Raw genomic sequence first — 23,617 nt, 5'->3', positions numbered from 1 at the left:
CTTACAGCCTCTACTTAATCAATATAAACTACTGATAACCTTTCAGCCTCTATCTTATCAATATAAACTATTGTTCATTCTAGCATCTTCCTAATCAATATAAACTATTGATCACCCTAGCATCTACCTAATCAATATAAACTATGGCTCCGCTTACAGCCTCTAGGTAATCAATATAAACGATGGATCCCCTTTCAGCCTCCATCTTATCAATATAAACTATTGATTACAGCATATCTACCTAATCAATATAAACTATGGCTCCCCTTACAGCCTCTAGGTAATCAATATAAACTATTGATTACAGCATATCTACCTAATCAATATAAACTATGGCTCCCCTTACAGCCTCTAGGTAATCAATATAAACTATTGATTACAGCATATCTACCTAATCAATATAAACTATGGCTCCCCTTACAGCCTCTTGCTAACCAATATAAACTACGGCTCCCCTTACAGCCTATAGCTAATCAATATAAACTATGGCTCCCCTTCTTACAGCCTCTACTATACACCAGGTGTTATCACTGATATATCGGGTAAGATAGACAGAACTCCCCATTTGCTGTAAGGTTGGTCCTCATTGGATCATTATGTACCCCGGGGGAGGGGCTTCCCACAGGAAACAAGGTGTAACCCCGCCCCTTTCAGTTTCTGGTTTCCTGTGACTTTGGCATCTATCGCAGGAGATTCTGCTAGAACATAGGACTGCTGGATCTTAAATTAGACCAGACCATAACAGTCCAGTCGCACCAGACCAGACACTTCTGACCAGACCAGTCACCTCTGACCAGATCAGTTGAACCAGACACCCCAGGCCGTTCCCAGCAGACCTATGCAATATTGGCTGTTCAAATATCGTCCAAACATTTACATATGTTTTGTGTGAGAAATGGGTATTCATTTATATCAACATCGTCCAACAATTCAAGCCATTTTATTATTTACATTGTTAAATGGTTCACATCCCCAGTCCCTCCATTTGTTTCTGGGATATCTCGGCTCATTCCAGTAAAAGAAAGTATCACAGAGTAAGAATCAAACTGGACTAAATATATCTATCTATCCATATCTACAAATGGGGGGCCTATGATAGGGACACGTCAGTCCAACCTCCCCCACTGGTCCAACCTGCTGTTGCGCGGTGTGGCCGCTGGGGGCAGCAGAGCGCTGTTTACAGCACGAGTCCTTCTGCTGCCATGGAAGTCTATTAACGGTTGGAAGCTGCTTATCATATTTTTAGATTTCCCTCTATATACATTTATGTATATTTATATAACACATACATATATCGATATAAATAGATCTATACACATATATTTACAAAGTTTCCCAAAGTTGCAAGTGGACTGATTCCGCGTCCTTTAGATGATATCTAATAACTTGATGCACTCTGGCGACGACTTGTTGATATGAGAGGAAAGTGGGACAGAGTTGGTAGCAGCCTACGCTAGCACTAGAAGCTAATTGGCTAACGCTAGCAGTAGAAGCTAACTGGCTAGCGCCAGAAGTAGAAGCTGGGGGGTTAGCGGCTAGGTGGCTAACGAGGTCCAGCCCTCTCGTTGTTTACCACGAGCTGCGCTGCTGTCACTCGGCTCGCCGTCCTGGACCAGGACTAAGGACCAGACTCACCCTGGAGCTCTCCTGTGGGTAGTAGGAGTACTAGTAGTGGTACTCGTAGCAGAAGTACTAGTGGTAGTAGTAGTGAACTAGTGGTAAACAAGTAGTAAACTAGCAAGATGTCTACAGAGGTCGAGGGTAACTCGGGGCTGACGACTGGCGTGGAGAGCCACCAAAACAAGTCAGAAGAACAAGTCCATCTGGCCGCAGAGCAGAGCCAGAAGCACCAGGACCGAGCCCCGGACGGACCCGGTTGTTCGAGCAGCCCGGTGGACCTGAACAAGAGATGCAAAGAGAACGACAAGGAGAACGAGCAGAACCCCCGCAGTGGAAACGTGGAGGTCGGAGAGACTGCGAGGGAGAAGGTCCTGGACGCTCCTCCGCCCAAAGTGAACGCATGGGCTAAGAGGACCCCGGGCCGGGTCCCCCATAACCCCGCTACCCTCGGTCCGCATGAAAAGGGTAATGATCCATGTATTTAAAAATAGCATTGATGGCTAAGCCTTATTGGTAACCGAGCCAGCTGGCACCCTCTCCCGCATGGCAGGGTTGGGACTCCCCGATGGAACTGTTTAATATGTGGACCTGCAGTGGGTCGGGGGCCTGGCGGCTTTGGAGGATTTGGGGGCTTTTGAGAAGCTTGGGGCCTGGGGGCTTTGGAGGAGCTGAGGACCTAAAGTCAGTAGGGTGTTGGGTGAGCGATCTGCTCCCATCCCCCTCCGCTCCAGTTGCAGCGGAACACGTGGGGATTGCTGACAAGTGCTACTGCTTTAGCTTCAAGTGCTACATATTTAGCTTGTGGCTACTGGCAGCTCCCCTCCTTCTGGGCTTCCTTCTCCTAAAAGGTCTGAAGCCAACCACCAAGCTCCCGTATAGGACAAAGTGGCAGGCACGCCGCCCCGAGTCGACCCGCTGCTGGGTGGCTGGTGCGGAGCCTGGCTGCTAAGCAGTAGCGGTGGGAGACACGTGTTTTACCCATAATACAGCCATGGTGCTGCCGACCAATGACCTGCCCGTCTGCACTACCTCCCCCGCCAGCCAGGGCAGGTGTTTAAAGTCAACTTCAACAACGCGTAATAACACATTGTATTGGTGGATGTGTAATGGATCAGGAATTAATTGTATTTCCAGCAAAACGAGGAATTATAGTTGATCTACTATGAAGTTGAGGCAAACCTACAGGACTGTGTGTCATGTGTAGTGGGTGGGTGGTTTAGCTTCTTATCAGGGTGGCCAGTCTCTGTTGACTGATAGAGCCACTCCCTCTACCTCAGTTGCTGCAGCTAACCCACAGCTAGCAGGTCCAAACAGCTACTACTTTACGCTGTAGGGCAAATACAAGAATCCATCTGCAGATAAGCAGACCGTTGAGTGCGATGAGGCCCTGGTCAACAGGGCCAGACGTGTTTCCTCAGGCTTGTTTGTCATGAAGTGTCATGTCTTGATTGGTGTCGTCTCCCCAGATCAACAGAGCCCCCTTAAAGTGGTCCGTGCAGCCAAACCCAGGACCAGGAAGTCCAGTAAGGTAAAAGTCCTTCACTTGGCATCTGTGACCATCTCGGCGCCAGACAGTACATACATCAGTTATCACCGCCTGTATAAAGTTGTACAACAGGATATTTTCTGTAAAATACACACCTCATCTGGTGAGCTGTGGCCTGAGTGAGGCCCATCATGAGCACTAGCAAGCTCCTGAAGAACCAGTGGAAGTTCTGCTAACTAACTGATCAACTTTGAGAACACCGTCCCTCATACACGGAAACAACTGAACATGAGGGAACTTCAAGATAGCATATAAACAAGAAGTTATCCCCCCCACCCCCCAAGTCTGATCCCACCCCCTCTCAGTCTCTACCCCCCCCCCCCAGTACCCCCCTCTCAGTCTGCACCCCCCCTCTCAGTCTGCACCCCCCCCTCTCAGTCTGCACCCCCCCTCAGTCTGCACCCCCCCTCAGTCTGCACCCCCCCTCAGTCTGCAACTCCCCCTCTCAGTCTGTACCCCCCCCAGTCTGCAACCCCCCCTCTCAGTCTGCACCCCCCCCTCTCAGTCTGTACCCCCCCCTCTCAGTCTGCACCCCCCCTCTCAGTCTGTACCCCCCCCTCTCAGTCTGCACCCCCCTCTCAGTCTGCACCCCCCCTCTCAGTCTGTACCCCCCCCAGTCTGCAACCCCCCCTCTCAGTCTGTACCCCCCCCTCTCAGTCTGCACCCCCCCTCTCAGTCTGTACCCCCCCTCTCAGTCTGCACCCCCCTCTCAGTCTGCACCCCCCCTCTCAGTCTGTACCCCCCCAGTCTGCAACCCCCCCTCTCAGTCTGTACCCCCCCCAGTCTGCAACCCCACCTCTCAGTCTGTACCCCCCCCAGTCTGCAACCCCCCCTCTCAGTCTGTACCCCCCCCAGTCTGCAACCCCCCCTCTCAGTCTGCAACCCCCCTCTCAGTCTGTACCCCCCCTCTCAGTCTGCACCCCCCTCTCAGTCTGCACCCCCCCTCTCAGTCTGTACCCCCCTCTCAGTCTGCACCCCCCCTCTCAGTCTGTACCCCCCCCAGTCTGCAACCCCCCCCTCTCAGTCTGTACCCCCCCCCCCCAAGTCTGCATCCCCCCCTCTCAGTCTGTACCCCCCCCAGTCTGCAACCCCCCCTCTCAGTCTGTACCCCCCCCCCAGTCTGCAACCCCCCCTCTCAGTCTGTACCCCCCCCCAGTCTGCAACCCCCCCTCTCAGTCTGTACCCCCCCCCCCCCCCCCCAGTCTGCAACCCCCCCTCTCAGTCTGTACCCCCCCCCCCCCCCCCCCCCCTAATATTTGACTTAACTTCTGTATTGTTTGTGTTAATCTCTTCCAGTCTGGGGACTTCAGTGACATCACAAACTGGCCCACCCCTGGGGAGCTGGTCAAAGAGGTGAGGCCTTCCACTTGATGAGTCGAACTTGAGTATGGTGAAGGGTTTGAGGCTGTTGTTGTGCCTCACTGGCGCCAGCCTTCAGCCTCTGATGCTCCCGGTCTATCGACCCCCGGAGGAGGTCTAGTTCAGGCTTATGGCGCGTTTCCACCGGCGGGTGGGCTTCGGCGCAGCACGCCTTGGCCCAGTAGTGAAGGGGCGCTTTAGCCCGGCCAAGTTACACATCGCGTTTCCACCTCTGATTGTACCCTTATGGTAGGGCAGGGTTTTAAGCCGGATGGCGATAGCCGCGGCAGCTACGTCAGCAATCCTGACCTGATAGCAGCTCGACACAGTGTAGTCTGCAAATAAATCCAAGGAAAAGAAGAACGCGACACAATGAACAAAGAGCAACAATTTAGGACGTCCAAGAAGGACGGCAAACTTTTGCTCGACATTTTCTTCAATAAACAAAGCCTCCGCCGTTGTCCAGACATATCTCGCGGGTACTTTGTTTGTTATTATCCCCCTGTCGCACGGAAGCGACGATTCTGTCGACCAATCAACGGACGGCGAGTGTAGCTCGAACTTGTTGGCACCCTTTCAGGCGTCTCAGGACACCAACGGGGGGGTACTGCGGGATGAGTACGGCTCGGGCCGGACCCCGCCCACTTTTGGCGGTGAGAACACGAACCGTGCCGCGTTGGGAACGCGCCATAAGTCTCCTATCAGTACCAGAGGGCGAGTCCTCGGCCTGACCGGCTCATGTTCCTTCTTCCATCTCCTGGTTGCTAATTGGTTGAGGTCTGAATGAAGTAATCCAATCAGCTGCCCCGCCCTGCCAGACCCAGAGCACCTCCCCCAACGCGGAGGAGAAGAAGCCGGCTCCTGCTCGGCGGGAGAAGGAGAAGAGAAAGGGCGACCAGGAGGAGAAGAAGGGAGGGGAGCAGGAGGAGCAGAAGACAGACGGCGACTCCAAGGAGAACCAGGAGGCCCCGCGGGAGGCTGACAAGGCCCCCGCCGTACCCAGGGACAAAGAGCCTGAGGTGGGCCTGGACCCCAAGACCACTGCCCTGAGGAAGAGAGGAGGTATGGATCACTATTCTCACTCTCCTGTACGTAATCACACTCCTGTACATCGTCACTCTCGTACATGTCACTCTCCTGTACATTATCACTTTCCTGTACATGCCACTCTCCTGTACGTTATCACTCTCATATGTTATCACTCCTGTACATGCCACTCTCCTGTACTCTCCTGTTTTCTGCTTTCATATATTTAGATAAAATAGTAACACTCTTCTTTGGTTACAAAGTAGCCGGTAACGCATTGCTATATCATTTTGGTAATATGTTAATTATTGCGGCACGGAATGGTCACATGATATCCTGTATTCTTATTATGATCAACGCATGATGTCCTGTGTTTTTCTTCTTATGAACATTACCACAACACCACAAGCCCCTTTGTTTGTTGACTTCTGCTTCTGACTCCATCAGTGTTCAGGACTCTAATGTGTATCGTTTATTGTGCTCATCACCATCACTAACTCAAAGACTATGCCCCTCTCCCTCTACCATCAAGTTTACGTTTTTAAAATGATGGAAGGACATCCAGTGTGAAAGCGGTTTCTCCCATCCAGAGTGAAAGTGGTGCCCTTTTTAAAAAGGAATTTATGTGAAAATGGACTAAAGTGGAAGTGGATGTTTATTCTTGAGTGTAAACTGTTTACTCTAACAGGGAATTGAAATGGGTGGGATAACTTTAAAAAGGGATTTAAGTGTAAAGGGTTTCTTTGATCTGGAGTGAAAGCGGTTTCTCTAATCCAGAGTGAAAGTGCTTTGGGAGAACTCTCCCTCACCTGGTGTTCTCGGTCGCTAGGTAACAAACATAAGTGGGTCTCCCTGGCTGTGGAGGAAGTGATCGGGGATGGAGCCTGCGACCCCAGCCTGACAAACCCCGCCCACGAGTCACCTGACACCCCATCAGCTAACCACACGCTCCATAGTAACAGGGCGCATGATAGCAACAGGAGTAAGTTGGCAGTTACTCTCTATCTCTCTCTCTCTCTCGCTCTCTCCCCCCCCCCCCCGGGTGAGACATGCAGGAAACGGGCTCTCCTGTTTCTCATGCTGTCACCAGACCGCCTGTATACATTTACGTACATCTCTCTCATGGCCTTCATCATCATCGGCATGGTAACCAGAGGCGGTTGTCTTCCCACCAGGCTGGAGGCGGGACAGGGACCCCGGCGAGGACGCCGCGCGCGGCACACTGCGAGGCGGCAGGGTCAAAGGTCGCGGCCGCGGGAGAGGTCGCGGACGAGGTATGTGAACGTGTGACCTTAGGGTTAGTAGCATTAAAGCTGCAGACTTTAATTGCATCTAGCGAAACGGAATATAATGTTCGGAAGTATGTTTTCATTGATGTATAATCCATGAAGCATAATAATAGCACTAGCTGATTTAAAACGATAGGATTACTTCTTTTTTTCTTTTTTTCGATCAGTTGGTTGCGATCTGCACAACCAACGCTAGAGGTCACTCAATTCTGCACATGGCCGCTTTAGTTGCATTTAATCTTTGACACTATAAGATTGTTGTTAAATCATTAAAACTAATAACCCTGTACCGGGATAAAGTACCCGGACTGTTGAACTGGAACACCAGACTGTTGACCTGACCTGGAACACCAGACTGTTGACCTGACCTGGAACACCAGACTGTTGACTTGACCTGGAACACCAGACTGTTGACCTGACCTGGAACACCAGTCCAGTTGACCAGACCTGGAACACCAGACTGTTAACCTGACCTGGAACACCAGACTGTTAACCTGACCTGGAACACCAGACTGTTGACCTGACCTGGAACACCAGACTGTTGACTTGACCTGGAACACCAGACTGTTGACCTGACCTGGAACACCAGACTGTTGACTTGACCTGGAACACCAGACTGTTAACCTGACCTGGAACACAGACTGTTGACCTGACCTGGAACACCAGACTGTTGACTTGACCTGGAACACCAGACTGTTGACTTGACCTGGAACACCAGACTGTTGTCCTGACCTGGAACACCAGACCTGGAACACCAGACTGTTGACCTGACCTGGAACACCAGACTGTTGACCTGACCTGGAACACCAGACTGTTGACCAGACCTGGAACACTAGACCTGGAACACCAGACCTGGAACACCAGACCTGAAACACCGGACTGTTGACCTGACCTGGAACCCCAGACTGTTGACCAGACCTGGAACACTAGACCTGGAACACCAGACCTGGAACACCAGACCTGAAACACCGGACTGTTGACCTGACCTGGAACACCAGACTGTTGACCTGACCTGGAACACCAGACCGTTGACCTGACCCTGGAACACCAGACCTGGAACACCAGACCTGGAACAGCAGACCTGGAAGACGCACCGTAGACCAGACCTTGAACACCAGACACCTCACCTCCCCTGCCCCCCCTCCAGCTTATGGCTAAGGTGCTTCTGTTGTGAAGCTCTGCAGAGTCCAGTAATGCTTGCGTTTTCTCTGCAGGACGTTTTGAGTATGGCCAGAGCTCCAAAGAGGGTCCGGACGGCGCCCTCCAACCGGGGGTCCAGGGCGCCAACATGGTGTACTACTACGACAACGGCAGCAAGGTCCAGATGTACACCGTGGACGAGAAGCTCCTCAAGGAATACGTCAAGCGCCAAATGTGAGCCTTCAGCTAACCACTAGCCTTCAGCTAACCACTAGCCTGTACACCAGGAGCAGTTAACCACTAGCCTTAATGCTGCAAGTAGCTAACCACTAGCCTTCAGCTAACCACTAGCCTGAACACCAGGAGCAGTTAACCACTAGCCTTAATGCTGCGAGTAGCTAACCGTTAGCCTATAGCTAACTACCAGGCTTCAGCTAGCCACTAGCCTTCAGCTAACTACTAGCCATAATGCCAGGAGCAGCTAACCACTAGCCTTAATGATGGAAGCAGATAACCACTAGCCAAAATGCCAAGAGCAGCTAACCACTAGCCTTCAAGTAACTACTTGCCTTGATGCTAGTTTGCATATATATATATATATATGAAATATAACCGATGGCTAGGGCTGTGTTTCCGTGCATGTGTTTGATACATGAATGTGTTCCGTTCCTGCCACTGACCCGTCTTTGTTCTGCCTGTTTTCTGGTGGGGTCAGTGAGTACTACTTCAGCCTCCACAACCTGGAGCGAGACTTCTTCCTGCGGCGGAAGATGGACGCCCAGGGCTACCTGCCCGTCTCGCTGATCGCTGGCTTCCACCGGGTCCAGGCCCTGACCACTGACCTCAGCCTCATCATGGAGGTACGTCCTCCCAGTGTCTCCTCGACACTGTCCCCGCAACACAGTGTCCCCCAAAGTTTAGGGGACACTGTGTTTATGGGACAGTGTGTTGTGGGGACAGTGTAGTGTGTTTAGGGCCTTAACACACTGTCCCCTAAACACCCTTTACCCTAAACACACCACACTGTCCCCAAAACACACCACACTGTCCCCTAAACACCCTTTACCCTAAACACACCACAATGTCCCCAAAACACACCACACTGTCCCCTAAACACCCTTTACCCTAAACACACCACAATGTCCCCACAACACACCACACTGTCCCCTAAACACCCTTTACCCTAAACACACCACAATGTCCCCACAACACACCACACTGTCCCCTAAACACCCTTTACCCTAAACACACCACACTGTCCCCAAAACACACCACACTGTCCCCTAAACACCCTTTACCCTAAACACACCACACTGTCCCCTAAACACCCTTTACCCTAAACACACCACACTGTCCTCTAAACACCCTTTACCCTAAACACACCACACTGTCCCCAAAACACACCACACTGTCCCCTAAACACCCTTTACCCTAAACACACCACACTGTCCCCAAAACACACCACACTGTCCCCTAAACACCCTTTACCCTAAACACACCACACTGTCCCCAAAACACACCATACTGTTCCATAAACACGCTGTCCTCTCAAAACACTAAGCTGTCCCCACAACACAATGTCCTTTCAACAGACTACACTTTCCCCAAAACACACCACACGGTCCGCTAAACACACTCCCCTGTCCTCCTCTAAATGTGTGTGTGAGCGTATCTGGATTTGAATTTCAACATAATCAACGTCCCCACGTCGAAGTCTTTGACGTTGAATCTTTGATTTTGAATTTTTAACATTGAAAAATAAAACTGAATAGGAGTTCAATTCAAATCCAAATACGTTATTTCAATGCATAAATATTCAGTGCTTAGAGTTCAATGGCTTTTTATTTCAAAATCCGGCATTCATTCAGAATCAGAGCCCACATTAAAGCTGCATTTAGGGTGACTATCACTAGGCCTAAAAAAATAAAAAGTTTGGTTCCTGTTGGTTGTCAGTTGAGGTCATGGGTAGGTAGGGAATTTATTTTATTTTTTTATTTTATTTTTTCCAGCGGCAGCGAATGATAGGTAGGTTGTTTTAATTTAAAAACGAGAAAATTCGCTCATCCTTGTACAGAATGAAGAGGTGCTGTACCAAAACGTAATTATAGAGGTGCTGTACCAAAACGTAATTACATAAAAAAATAAATATATATATATATATATATATATATTTTTTTTTTAGAAAACTCATAAAATAATTTGGGTCGCACATAAATTGACAGGGTCGGTCGGAAACCGTAACCAAACAAAAAATTTTTTTAGGCCCTACCCAGCAGAAAAATAGATGCGCTATAAATGGTTTTGTATATAGCAGTCAGGAACATGGGCATAGTTGTGGAAGTGCTGGTGTTAGAAAAAAAAAGTTGACTGGAATTAAAGTGCTGCACATCAACTGTACAAATGTAGATTATTCATCACAAGAATGGTACTTCAGAAATCGAATAGGCTAATAAAGTCTGAATTGTGAGATAAAATTCAGCATTCTGATAATAAAGTCAGAAAACTTGGATAAAATCTGAATTCTGATAATTAAATCCAGCATTAAAGGTTCATTTAAGAAGGTTCTCCCCAGTCATTTCTCGCCTGGTCGAGGTGTCTATTTTTTTTTTTATAGTAGTTCACTAGTCGTAGCGCGCAATAATTTTGAGAATTCTGAGAATTTAGTCAGCATTCAGATTCCTCAAATTCTCTGACACTGCAAATGAAAGCGCTACTACTAGCGAACTACTTTCAGCGTGACTGGAGAGAACTTCCTTAAATTAACCTTTAATGCTAGATTTGCATGAACGCTGTGAATTAGTTTGGTTCTCTTTCATGGAAGCCGGAAGTGGGAGATTCCTTATTTTTTTTTACCATTATTGTTTTTATAAGGACAAACATTAACAAATTTCTCCTAAAGGGGATTGATAAAGTTCTATCTAGACTATTGAACAGGAAGAAACACTTGGTCATACTTTACACACTTTACCACAGCATTGGCCTACTGAATGCCACAGATATATTTTCAGCATTGGACTGAATGCCACATAAATATATAATTATGTTTTTGCACGTTTGCAATGTTTAAAAGTTCAGGGTATAAAGTTCAAGCATATGCCTCTACTTGTATTGCTTAAGCCAATAGCCTTTTGAGGCAGTGTTTTTTCTGAATATTAGTGTTAAGGGCCAATAATGCTTACTATCATATGTTAGTTACCATGTCTGTGGACACATTTGTATGCAGTCACATGTAAATATAAAAAAACAAATTCACTTATGATGGTGTAGCCATGCATGTGGTTTTATTGTTAATATGTCAATTTGTTTTTTATTGAAAATACTCGTAACACCTTTGAAATAAACATGACTTAACAAGACGGATACCTGTGTATTGTTTATCATATGCGGCAAGAGTGTAACGTTTTCAACTCAGTTCCTTGGTAGAACCTACTTACAGTAAAAATCACTTCTGATGGAGAAAATGATGTGCATGAAAAACACTTTTCGTATCTATTGTTACTATTATATTGTTCAAAATGTACGCATATATTAAAAATATATATAGCGTATAAAAAGTGGCTGGTAAAAAAGATGAGTGGCTGGTGGGCAAAAAAGTAAATTTCCATCCCTGGTGTGTGTGTAGGCTCTAAGGAGTAGTGACGAGGTGGAAGTGGCGATCGACCGGGTGCGCTGTAAGGTGGACCCCGAGCGTTGGCCCATCCCCGGGTCCATGGTCGTCGGGTCCCCCCACACCGACTTCACCCAGCTCATCCACTGCCCCGAGTTCATCCCCGGCCAGGCCTTCACCCCATCTACAGCCGGTTAGTGAGGACCATGAGGTTACACTAGTGGTTAGTGAGGACCATGAGGTTACACTAGTGGTTAGTGAGGACCATGAGGTTACACTAGTGGTTAGTGAGGACCATGAGGTTACACTAGTGGTTAGTGAGGACCATGAGGTTACACTAGTGGTTAGAGAGGACCATGAGGTTACACTAGTGGTTAGTGAGGACCATGAGGTTACACTAGTGGTTAGTGAGGACCATGAGGTTACACTAGTGGTTAGTGAGGACCATGAGGTTACACTAGTGGTTAGTGAGGTCCATGAGGTTACACTAGTGGTCAGTGAGGACCATGAGGTTACACTAGTGGTTAGTGAGGACCATGAGGTTACACTAGAGGTTAGTGAGGACCATGAGGTTACACTAGAGGTTAGTGAGGACCATGAGGTTACACTAGAGGTTAGTGAGGACCATGAGGTTACACTAGAGGTTAGTGAGGACCATGAGGTTACACTAGTGGTTAGTGAGGACCATGAGGTTACACTAGAGGTTAGTGAGGACCATGGGGTTACACTAGTGGTTAGTGAGGACCATGAGGTTACACTAGTGGTTAGTGAGGACCATGAGGTTAACCTGCTGGTTAGTGAGGACCTTCGGGTTATACTGCTGGTTAGTGAGCACCATCGGGTGACTGCTGGTTAGTGAGGACCATCGGGTGACTGCTGGTTAGTGAGGACCATGAGGTTACACTAGTGGTTAGTGAGGACCGTCGGGTTATACTGCTGGTTAGTGAGGACCATCGGGTAACACTGCTGGTTAGTGAGGACCTTCAAGTTAACCTGCTGGTTAGTGAGGACCATCGGGTTACCCTAGTGGTTAGTGAGGACCATCGTGGTTAGTGAGGACAACCAGGTTAACCTGCTGGTTAGTGAGGACCATCGGGTTACACTGCCGGTTAGTGAGGACCATGAGGTTACCCTGCTGGTTAGTGAGGATCACTGCTGGTTAGTGAGGACAGTCGAGTTAAACTGCTGGTTAGTGAGGACCATCGGGTTACCCTGCTGGTTAGTGAGGACAGTCGAGTTAAACTGCTGGTTAGTGAGGACCATCGGGTTACCCTGCTGGTTAGTGAGGACAGTCGAGTTAAACTGCTGGTTAGTGAGGACCATCGGGTTACCCTGCTGGTTAGTAGGTTGTGTTGACGCCACGACGGTGGGTTCTAATCGGTTCTACTCCCATCTGACAGAAGGACCAGTGGATCCGGAGGTCAGCAGCCCCCCTGGTTCAGCCACGCCCACAGCTCTAGCCACGCCCACAGCTCTAGCCACGCCCATAAGTCAAGCCACGCCCACCCTGGACCCTCCGGCCTCCGACACGGACGCCTGGATCCAGGTGGAGAAACGCCAGCGCCAGTCGACAGGACGCAACAAGGTACTGCCTGGTCACCTGACCCTGGTCACCTGACCTCTGACCTGGTCACCCCCGCTCCTCATGGTTCTCTGATCTCTTCCAGGAGACCCCCCCCGCCCCCGGGCCCCCCCCGGCCCCCCCCCAGGAGGAGCTGGACTTCCTGTTCGACGAGGAGATGGAGCAGATGGCACCGAGGAAGAACACCTTCACCGATTGGTCGGACGAGGACTCCGACTACGAGCTGGACGACAACGACGTCAACAAGATCCTGATCGTCACGCAGACGCCCCCCCACCTACGGAAACACCCCGGGGGGGATCGCACCGGCAACCACGAGTCCCGCGCCAAGATCACCATGGACCTGGCCCAGACCATCAACGACGGCCTGTACTACTACGAGCAGGACCTGTGGAGCGGCCCCGAGCCCGAGCCCTGCCAGGTGGGGCTCTACCGCTGGGGTTACCGGCTGGGGTTACCGGCTGGGGTTTACCGGCTGGTGGTTACCGGCTGGGGTTTTACCGGGTCCTGTTAACCTGTTGTTGTTTACCTGCTCTTGTTTATCTGCTCTGGTTAATCAGCTGACTATCTGCTCTGGTTAATCAGCTGACTACCTGCTCTTGTTTATCTGCTCTGGTTAATCAGCTGACGATCTGCTCTGGTTTATCAGCTGATTACCTGCTCTTGTTTACCTGCTCTTGTTTACCTGCTGTCTACGTGTTTGGAGACGCTGATTCTTATTTTCCTGGGCTCGTTCAGCAGTCGGAACATGCTAGTGGATATGATCCTCCGTTAGACGCCACTACGCTCCCCACAGGGCAGCTCTATCAGGGTCAGGGGGCGCAGGGGGTCCCCCTGTTCCCAGCACTGGGGGACCCGCCCACTATCTGAGGCTGCACCGTGCTGTCAGCGCAATCAGAGCTCAAAGGTCCCCGAGCCGAGAACCACTGCACCTGAACACACACACACACACGCGCGCAGGCACGCGCACTCGCACACAGAGGACGACCTTGGCCTTTGTGCTGACGTGTAAGTCAACACAAAGTCTCAGCTGATCCGTCAGCTAACTGCTAGCCCCTCGGCTAACTGCTAGCCCCCTCAACTACCTGCTAAGCCGTCAGCTAACTGCTAACTAGGCAGAATGGCCCTTCGCTTACGGTTCAACCGTGAACTGACTTGGGTGTGTGTGTGTGTGTGTGTGTTCTAGCAGGAAGTAGGGAGCTACAAGAAGATCAGTGTCATCAGTCAAGATGAGTTCGAGACCCTCGCCCCAAAACCCCCTGTGGACCCCAACCAAGAAGTTCCACAGATTCCAAGTTCAGGTAATCTATAAACATCTCTATACAGAATATATATACACATTTCTATAGACATCTCTATATATCTCCATCTCTATATACCTCTATTGACATCTATATATATATATATATATATATATATATATATATATATATATATTAGTGCTGTCAAGCGATTAAAATATTTAATCGCATTAATGTCATAGTTAACTCACGATTAATCGCGATTAATCGCAATTGTTTTTTCTATGCTAAATATCCCTTGATTTCTTTGTCCCATAAATTTTTTCTCATTTTAATGCTCTTATCAACATGGAGAAGTGCATCGGCTTGCCTTGTGCAAATGTTTTTTTTATTGGTAACAACATTGGCATATACTGATCAAAACAGGACGATACAAAAAAAAAGCCTATAGTGCAATTAAACGATGAACATGCAAACATACTGCCTTGAACATAGCAGTCAGGCTACTGCTTCTTTGTTTTGAGCCAAAAAAAAATAAATCTTTTTTTAAATTGCGTTCATCGCGCGATAAATTTAACGCCGTTATAATTGGTTTGCGTTAACGCCGTTAATAACGCGTTTAACTGAAAGCACTAATATATATATATATATATATATATATTAGACATCTCTATTGACATTTCTTTATCTATACACATCTCTTTAAGCATCTCTGTCTCTATTCAAATCTCTATATATCTACACACATCTCTGTGGAAACCTCTACACACATCTCTGTGGAAATCTCATCTCTATTGACATCTCTATATATCTATACACATCTCTATAAATCTCTCTATATCCAAGTTAAAATGAAGACTTTGTAACTTGAGTGATCATAATGATAAAAGTGTTTTCTACATTGTGCAAAGTTTAGATGAGATGCACAGCAACACTAGCGCTATTCAAGAGCGTGCGAAGGAAATGTACTCTGCTTGTAGAAAGTCAATCAAAGCGTAATTGGAGTATATTCCCCATTTAGCGGCCGGTTATAATTAGAAGGCATTGGATTTAGGAGGAAGATGGAGAGTTGGTTTGGGATATTCATGTTATTAAATTGGTACTGTATTCATGTTATTAAATTGGTACTGTATTCATGTTATTAAATTGGTACTGTATTCATGTTATTATATTGGTACTGTATTCATGTTATTATATTGGTACTGTATTCATGTTATTATATTGGTACTGTATTCATGTTATTATATTGGGACTGTATTCATGTTTTGTTAGTAGTATATTAATGTTGATCTAGTATTCTGTTGTCTCAATGGTATTACTGGTTTTATAGTGTTGTGGTCTTACTGGTATTCTAGTGTTGTGTTCTTACTCGTATTCTAGTGTTGTGGTCTTACTGGTATTCTAGTGTTGTGGTTTTACTGGTATTCTAGTGTTGTGGTTTTACTGGTATTCTAGTGTTGTGGTCTTACTGGTATTCTAGTGTTGTGGTCTTACTGGTATTCTAGTGTTGTGGTCTTACTGGTATTCTAGTGTTGTGGTCTTACTGGTATTCTAGTGTTGTGGTCTTACTGGTATTCTAGTGTTGTGGTCTTACTGGTATTCTAGTGTTGTGGTCTTACTGGTCTGTCTCTGGTTCCAGTGGACGTGTCTCCGGTTCCAGTGGAGATCCAGGACCTGGCCCAATCCCTGCCCGCCAGTGTCCCCCAGTCCCCCAGAGACCTGCAGGCCAGGACCCCGCGGACCCCCAAGACCCCCCGGACCCCCGGCCGCCTGGACCTCAACAAGACCCCCCGCTTCTACCCGGTCATCAAGGGGAGCGCCGAGGTGGACGGACAGGTGAGGTCCTCCTCCTCCTCTTCCTCTCTGCTCTTCCTCTCTGCTCCTCCCCCCCTCTGCTCCTCCTCTCTCCTCTCTCCTCCTCCTCCTGCTCCTCCTCCTCCTCCTCCTCTCTGCTCTTCCTCTCTGCTCTTCCTCTCTGCTCTTCCTCTCTGCTCCTCCCCCCCTCTGCTCCTCCTCTCTCCTCTCTCCTCCTCCTCCTGCTCCTCCTCCTCCTGCTCCTCCTCCTCCTGCTCCTCCTCCTCCTCCCTCTGCTCCTCCCTCCTCCTCTCTCCTCCTCCTCCTCCTCCTCCTCCTCCTCCTCCTCTCTGCTCCTCCTCCTCCTCTCTCCTCCTCTCTGCTCCTCCTCCTCCTCTCTCCTCCTCCCTCTCTCCTCCTGCTCCTCCTCCTCCTCCCTCTGCTCCTCCCTCCTCCTCTCTCCTCCTCCTCCTCCTCTCTCCGCTCCTCCTCTCTGCTCCTCTCTCCTCCTCCTCTCTGCTCCTCCTCCCTCTCTCCTCCTCCTCCTCCTCCTCCCTCTCTCCTCCTCCTCCTCCTCCTCCCTCTCTCCTCCTCCTCCTCCTCCTTCCTCTCTGCTCCTCTCTCCTCCTCCTCCTCCTCCTCCTCTCTGCTCCTCTCTCCTCCGTATCTCCCTCTCAGAGAACATGAGGAACCACTCTCCTTTGTGCTTTTCAGCAAGGCAACGCGTACTTACTGAATCCTGTCAACCAGTGGAGGTGTGACTTACCGTACACATCTGTAGTCCTGGAGATTATACCTGGTCAGTGCGTGCTGCCAGTGACATGGCCCGTCAGGGTATTGGGTTGATCCCAGTACCATGAGTCAGGGTTGTGGGTTGATCCCAGTACCAGTACCAGTACCATGAGTCAGGGTTGTGGGTTGATCCCAGTACCAGTACCATGAGTCAGGGTTGTGGGTTGATCCCAGTACCAGTACCATGAGTCAGGGTTGTGGGTTTGATCCCAGTACCAGTACCAGTACCATGAGTCAGGGTGGTGGGTTGATCCCAGTACCAGTACCAGTACCATGAGTCAGGGTGGTGGGTTGATCCCAGTACCAGTACCAGTACCATGAGTCAGGGTTGTGGGTTTGATCCCAGTACCAGTACCATGAGCCAGGGTGGTGGGTTGATCCCAGTACCAGTACCAGTACCATGAGTCAGGGTTGTGGGTTCGATCCCAGTACTAGTACCATGAGTCAGGGTGGTGGGTTGATCCCAGTACCAGTACCATGAGTCAGGGTTGTGGGTTTGATCCCAGTACCAGTACCATGAGCCAGGGTTGTGGGTTGATCCCAGTACCAGTACCAGTACCATGAGTCAGGACATGTTGTCCTTCTGCCCCAGACGCCCCGCAAGAAGAAGACCCGCCACAGCTCCAACCCGCCGCACGAGCAGCATGTGGGCTGGATCATGGACTCACAGGACCACCGGCCGCGCTCCACCTCCATCAGGTCAGACATCACCCCCACCCTAACCCCCACCCTAACCCCCACCCTAACCCTAACCCAGGACCACCGGCCGCGATCCACCTCCATCAGGTCAGACACCACCCCCACCCTAACCCCCACCCTGACCCCCACCCTAACCCTAACCCAGGACCACCGGCCGCGCTCCACCTCCATCAGGTCAGACACCACCCCCACCCTAACCCCCACCCTAACCCTAACCCAGGACCACCGGCCGCGCTCCACCTCCATCAGGTCAGACACCACCCTAACCCCCACCCTAACCCCCACCCTAACCCTAACCCAGGACCACCGGCCGCGATCCACCTCCATCAGGTCAGACACCACCCTAACCCCCACCCTGACCCCCACCCTGACCCCCACCCTAATCCCCAACCCTCACCCTAACCCAGGACCACAGCCCCCGCTCCACCTCCATCAGGTCAGACACCACCCCCACCCTAACCCCCACCCCGACCCCCACCCTGACCCCCACCCCCCCCTAACCCTAACCCCGACCCCCACCCCGACCCCCACCCTGACCCCCACCCCCCCCTAACCCTAACCCCGACCCCCACCCCGACCCCCACCCCCCCCTAACCCTAACCCCCACCCCCACCCTGACCCCCACCCCCCCTAACCCTCACCCCCACCCTCACCCTGACCACGGACCACAGCCCCCGCTCCGCCTCCATCAGGTCAGACCTCCACCCCCCACAGCGGCTGTAGTGTGACTGACCGTCCCTCCCCCCTCCTCCCCCAGCAGCTCCACCGCCTCCCCCTCGGAGGGCCCGGCCCCCCTGGGCTGCACCCCCCACTCCCTCCCCAAGTTCCTGCACCCGTCCAACGAGCTGCTGCGGGACCAGGGCTTCACCCAGCAGGGCTACCACAAGTACCGCCGACGCTGCCTCTCCGGTAACGCTGTGTGTGTGTGTGTGTGTGTGTGTGTGTGTGTGTGTGTGTGTGTGTGTGTGTGTGTGTGTGTGTGTGTGTGTGTGTGTGTGTGTGTGTGTGTGTGTGTGTGTGTGTGTGTGTGTGTGTGTGTGTGTGTGTGTGTGTGTCATATCACATGTGGTGTGTGTGTGTGTCATATCACATGTGGTGTGTGTGTGTCATATCACATGTGGTGTGTGTGTGTGTCATATCACATGTTGTGTTTCAGATCACGTGTGTGTGTGTGTGTGATATCACATGTTGTGTGTCCTATCACATGTTGTGTGTTACTGTGTGTCATACATATCACGTGTGTGTGTGTCATATCACAATTTGTGTTTCATACATCATGCACTAGGTTAATGGAACTACACTACCCTTAATGCACTAGGTTATGGAACTACACTCCCCATCATGCACTAGGTCAATGGAACTACACTCCCCATCATGCACTAGGTTAATTGAACGACCCTATCCATCATGCACGAGGTTATTTGAACTACAGTACCATCATGCACTAGGTTAATGGAACTACCCTGCCCATCATGCACTAGGTTAATTGAACGACCCTACCCATCATGCACTAGGTTAATTGAACTACCCTACCCATCATGCACTAGGTTAATGGAACTAATGCTGTAATCCATTTGGATGGTACGTTGGTACAACTTTACATTGTATTGCATGCACAGCAAGACCGTGCAATGCATAAATTGGTCACCGGCATAAAGTAGCAATTTAATCAATTGTGTTAAAGCATACATTAAAATGACCAACGTGATACAAAGAAAATAAATCTCTTTACGGGCGCAGCCATTTTTGTTGACGAGTCGTACGTTCAGCCTTACTGAACTCGCTCTACTCAAAGCGACGAGATACTACGACCAAAAGGGGGTGTGCCTCAGGGAAATGCCACAAGAAAGGAGATTTGCAATTTACAGCTTGCATGGACCGGCGTACCATCCAAATGGATTACAGCATAAATTACCAATCAGGCACGAAGTTAATGGAATTACACTACCCATCATGCACTAGGATAATGGTCCAGGTCAACTCTGACGAGCCTGCTGTGTTTCTATTGGTCCAGAGAGGAAGCGTGTTGGCGCGGGCCAATCCCAGGAGATGAACACTCTGTTCCGCTTCTGGTCCTTCTTCCTGAGGGACAACTTCAACCGACGCATGTACGAGGAGTTCAAACTGCTGGCCCTGGAGGACGCCAGAGACAACTACAGGTACCTCTGCCGCTCTCTCCGCGCCTGCCTTCTGATTGGCTCGTAGCGTCGGCCCTCCCCACTGAGGGCATGCTCCCTTGAGACCACTCGGACAAGGTGCTCCATGCACCCTCCGCCAACGACGTGGGCTCCATCCCTAAACAACTTCACCTCAAGAACAGAGGGCTACAGCATTATGTCGCTCTTCCCTAAAGCCCTGTTCCCACAGCGGGGAATCTCTTGGTTTTGCGTTCAAATGTAACGTAGTTGATGTTCGTTTGTAGGGTCATCCTGATATCAGTGGCTTGAAGATATTTACTTATGCAGTCATTAATTGACTGTATTGACTGCGGAATTTACCCTCTTGTAATTCTAAGCAATATGAGAAGGCTAGGTTATTTGACTAAGTTACCAAAAAACGATTTGCTTTCTTGGTTTAGTTCATTTATGAACCTTTCCATGTAATTTTGTGAAATCTGAGCTTTTTCTGACTTGTTTTTAAGTCTCAAAACACCAGCCCCCCCTCACTGGAGAGAATGTTCTTTCTGAAAGCAACAGAACTGGGGGGGGGGGGGTGGGGGTAGAGCTGGGTGGGGTAGAGCTGGGTGGGGTAGAGCTGGGTGGGGTAGAGCTGGGTGGGGTGGAGCCGGGTGGGGTGGAGCTGGGTGGGGTGGAGCCGGGTGTTGCCTCAGGGTAGCGTCTAACTCAACGCTCAGGTATGTCGTTGGGTTGGAGTTTCTGGGACTGCGGGTTGGAGGGCGGGGTAGAGGGTGGGTCAGGTTGAGTCTTCTCTGAGCTGTGTTCAACTGGCGTTGAACACTGCATGCCTTGTGTCTAGGGTGCGGAGAGAACTGCAAGTTCTCACCTTTTCTTTTTTTTTTACATCCAGATTACCTGGTCACCACTCTACACACCTTGCACTCGTACACACCTGGTCACACCTGTGCACACCTTGTCCTTGTATACACCTGATCACACCTGTGCACACCTTGTCCTTGTATACACCTGATCACACCTTGTCCTTGTATACACCTGATCACACCTGTAAACACCTTGTCCTTGTATACACCTGGTCACACCTGTACACACCTGGTCACACATGTACACACTTGTTTACCGAGTACACCTGGTAACTGAACACACCTGACAGGTTTTTGGTGGGACATGGTGATGTATTGGGATGTGTATATAGTTTACTTTGGGGGGTTGTAGACACGTGAGAGCTCAGACTGAGGCCGTGTGTCTGTGTCCTCAGGTACGGCCTGGAGTGTCTGTTCAGGTTCTACAGCTATGGCCTGGAGAAGAGGTTCCGCCAGGATCTGTTCCAGGACTTCCAGGACGAAACCATCAAGGACTTTGAGAAAGGTGAACATGAAGCAGAAGGCGTTCAGTGTGTGGCCCTGTTGTGTGGCCCTGTTGTGTGGCCCTGTTGTGTAGCCCTGATGTGTGTGCGAGCTGGTAACCCTGTTTGTGTCGTGTTGTAGGCCAGCTGTACGGTCTGGAGAAGTTCTGGGCCTTCCTGAAGTACTCCCGTACCCCGAGGCAGCGCCTGGACCCCCGCCTGCAGGAGCACCTGTCCAAGTTCAGCACCCTGGAGGACTTCAGAGTGGTGGTGCGTAGAGGGATATCGGCCTGGCAGGATAATGACTTCATCCACCTACTATCCAGTATATCTACCTACGTGCGATATAACTTATAGTAATGACGTAGCTAAAGGGGTGTTTAAACACCCATTTCAACGGCTCATTTCCCAGATGACTGCGTAATTCCAACCAGAAAGTTTGAACATTATTGCAAGCCTGTTATGGTGACGGGCCTACTTCTGGTAGTCATGGTGACGGGCCTACTTTCGGTAGTCATGGTGACGGGCGTACTTTCGGTAGCCATGGTCACAGGCTTGCTGGTTTGCGATGTAATGTTGGTTCAGGTGTGTGTGTGTGTGTGTCTTTTGTACCATGTGACCTTTCCTGACCAATCAGCTTGTTTTCGCAGCCCGCCACGGGAGAGGAGGGGGGGCGCCGGAGACGCCACTCCTCTTCAGCAGGAGACAATGGCCGCCGCCGCCGCCACCCCTCTAACCCCTCCGCCGCGCCCATGGCAACGCCCATGGCAACGCCCATGGCAACGCCCACGGCGACGGCGGACACGCCCACCACTACCGTAGCCGCACCCACCAACACCAAGAAGAGGGCACCCGCTGCCAAGAAGCCCGCGGTGAACAAACAAGTTGACCCTTGACCCAGCCGCAGCAAGCCCTGCTATTGGCCGAGAAATGGAGATCAGGGCCTCTGATTGGAGCATTTCATTTGGAGTGGAGGCAGTCACCTCCACTGCTGTCAACGTTTACAATAAAGTGCATTCCTTGCATTTCAACTCTCGGATGCCGTTTTGGAGACCAGGAGTTCCTGTCTTAGTTCACAGGGATGACCCACAATGAGTTAGCTCTTAGCTTCAGCTCTTAAGCTATGAGCGAGCTAGGACTGAAGCAGCCTGCGGCCTTAACGTAGCGTGTTCCTTAGTCTAGAGCTCAAGTCTGACCTCCGACCTGACAATCATGTCCCCGCTGCAGACGTTTCCAGACGGCTCCACAACCAAAGTGCCATTTTAATTTCCATGCCGTTAGAATCCACCACAGTATTGTTGGTTATTGATTCTTGAGTCTATATGATCTATGAAATTATTGTACACCATTTTAATATGGGATATCTTCCCGGTGACTTGAGCCCGGTTTTACATCGAGAAGTAGAATAATTTATTGTTCATTTCCATTTATTTGATTAATGGTATAGTCTGAGTCTACCGTTGGATTTTGTTTGAACGCATTTTATGAATTTACTTAAGAAGTCTAAATGTTTTAGCTGCAATCTGGGGTATGTGCTTGAGTATATTTGAGTATATAGTTTCTTAAACAATGATTGATGCTTTTTGCTTTAATAATTAACTGGCCTCAAACTGATTTTCAGAGATTTTAGTGAAGAAAAAATGTACATACTATAAAAAAAAAAATACTATTCATTTATTTAGTTTTGATTTAGATAACGGATTCTTTTGGTAGTTTGGTTTGAGTGTTTAAAAAAAAAATTATGCATGTTAAATCTTTGAAGTTTTTAATTGTAAAATACAAAAAAAAAAAAAATACAAAATGACAAGTGATTGTTGACGGCTGTCTTGTGGTCTTTTTTAATTGATTCGTTCCTCTGTGTTGAACCCCATTGAGGACGTGTCGTCTCCTGTGCGGTCCAACCTGATAATCATGTTTACCCTGCAGCCGCTGGGACAGGCCAGGCCCCCGGCTCTCTACAGCCAGCTCAGCAGCATACGCTGCCAGAGCAGGTCGGAGTAAACCTAGAAGAAAAAACGAGTAAAAAGTTCATGTTGTATTTTAAAGCTGCAGTATGGGAATTTCCCGAGCCAGAATCGTGGGTCATTTGCATCCAGAAGGGATTAGAACCTGGCCCCGCCCACCCAGTCGCTCACCTTGCTCTATACACTTTACATTAACGTTATCGTACTCCTATTCTAGTCAGTACAAATGGCCAACCGTTTCAGTGGTAATCTTTGTTCTACCAGTGGTTCGGAAATGGTAATACCGCATCAAACAGTCATAAGCCTAAGGATCAAATGTGCTGCATTTATAGAAATAACTTCACTCCTCCGATATTTGCATCAGGGCTGAGAGACCTGCAGCTTTTTATACACCATGGCTGTGGACGCGCTTTGATGACCCTGTCAGATTGGATGTGCACGCGCTTTGCCAGGCACTGTCTGATTGTCTGTGCACGCG

At 49.7% G+C, this 23,617-nt stretch overlaps 1 protein-coding gene and 2 long non-coding RNA genes across 6 annotated transcripts; 2 read left to right on the top strand and 1 right to left on the bottom strand.

Annotated features, from left to right (window-relative positions):
* The first annotated feature begins 1,188 nt into the window (after window positions 1-1,188).
* larp1b (La ribonucleoprotein 1B) lies at window positions 1,189-22,991 on the top strand. Of its 4 annotated transcripts, none has more exons than XM_060051405.1 (19): window positions 1,189-2,085; window positions 3,087-3,148; window positions 4,463-4,519; window positions 5,344-5,587; window positions 6,381-6,533; window positions 6,727-6,825; window positions 8,055-8,214; window positions 8,696-8,840; window positions 11,603-11,780; window positions 12,988-13,172; window positions 13,255-13,590; window positions 14,359-14,470; window positions 16,050-16,246; window positions 17,589-17,695; window positions 18,453-18,604; window positions 19,710-19,858; window positions 21,093-21,198; window positions 21,318-21,445; window positions 21,826-22,991. In XM_060051405.1, the coding sequence occupies exons 1-19, from the start codon at window positions 1,743-1,745 to the stop codon at window positions 22,069-22,071; spliced, it is 3,159 nt and encodes a 1,052-aa protein (XP_059907388.1). In that variant the 5' UTR covers window positions 1,189-1,742; the 3' UTR covers window positions 22,072-22,991. The 4 variants fall into 4 exon arrangements, with proteins under 4 accessions (XP_059907388.1, XP_059907387.1, XP_059907386.1 ...); XM_060051404.1 differs by having other exon boundaries at window positions 14,356-14,470; window positions 18,456-18,604; XM_060051403.1 differs by having other exon boundaries at window positions 14,356-14,470.
* Window positions 18,615-19,414, top strand: LOC132457442 (uncharacterized). Its single transcript, XR_009525637.1, has 2 exons — window positions 18,615-19,045; window positions 19,079-19,414. It is a non-coding gene; the product is annotated as an uncharacterized LOC132457442 (long non-coding RNA).
* LOC132457471 (uncharacterized) lies at window positions 22,654-23,544 on the bottom strand. The gene is made up of 2 exons (XR_009525665.1): window positions 23,311-23,544; window positions 22,654-23,178 (listed from the first exon to the last, which is right to left on the bottom strand). It is a non-coding gene; the product is annotated as an uncharacterized LOC132457471 (long non-coding RNA).
* Between the last annotated feature and the right edge of the window lie 73 nt (window positions 23,545-23,617).

The sequence above is a fragment of the Gadus macrocephalus genome, chromosome 5, assembly GCF_031168955.1.
Source record: "Gadus macrocephalus chromosome 5, ASM3116895v1".
NCBI classification, from domain to species: domain Eukaryota; kingdom Metazoa; phylum Chordata; class Actinopteri; order Gadiformes; family Gadidae; genus Gadus; species Gadus macrocephalus.
Note: the sequence above shows the minus strand (reverse complement) of the source record. Positions and strands in the feature narration are given on the sequence as shown.

Bases quoted from the DNA above. Each gene is read 5' to 3' on its own strand.
- larp1b (XM_060051403.1), top strand. From the start codon at position 1,743: ATGTCTACAGAGGTCGAGGGTAACTCGGGGCTGACGACTGGCGTGGAG. The intron at 3,149-4,462 runs GTAAAAGTCCTT...AATCTCTTCCAG, and splicing joins GGACCAGGAAGTCCAGTAAG to TCTGGGGACTTCAGTGACAT. The intron at 13,591-14,355 runs GTGGGGCTCTAC...TGTGTGTTCTAG, and splicing joins CCGAGCCCGAGCCCTGCCAG to CAGGAAGTAGGGAGCTACAA.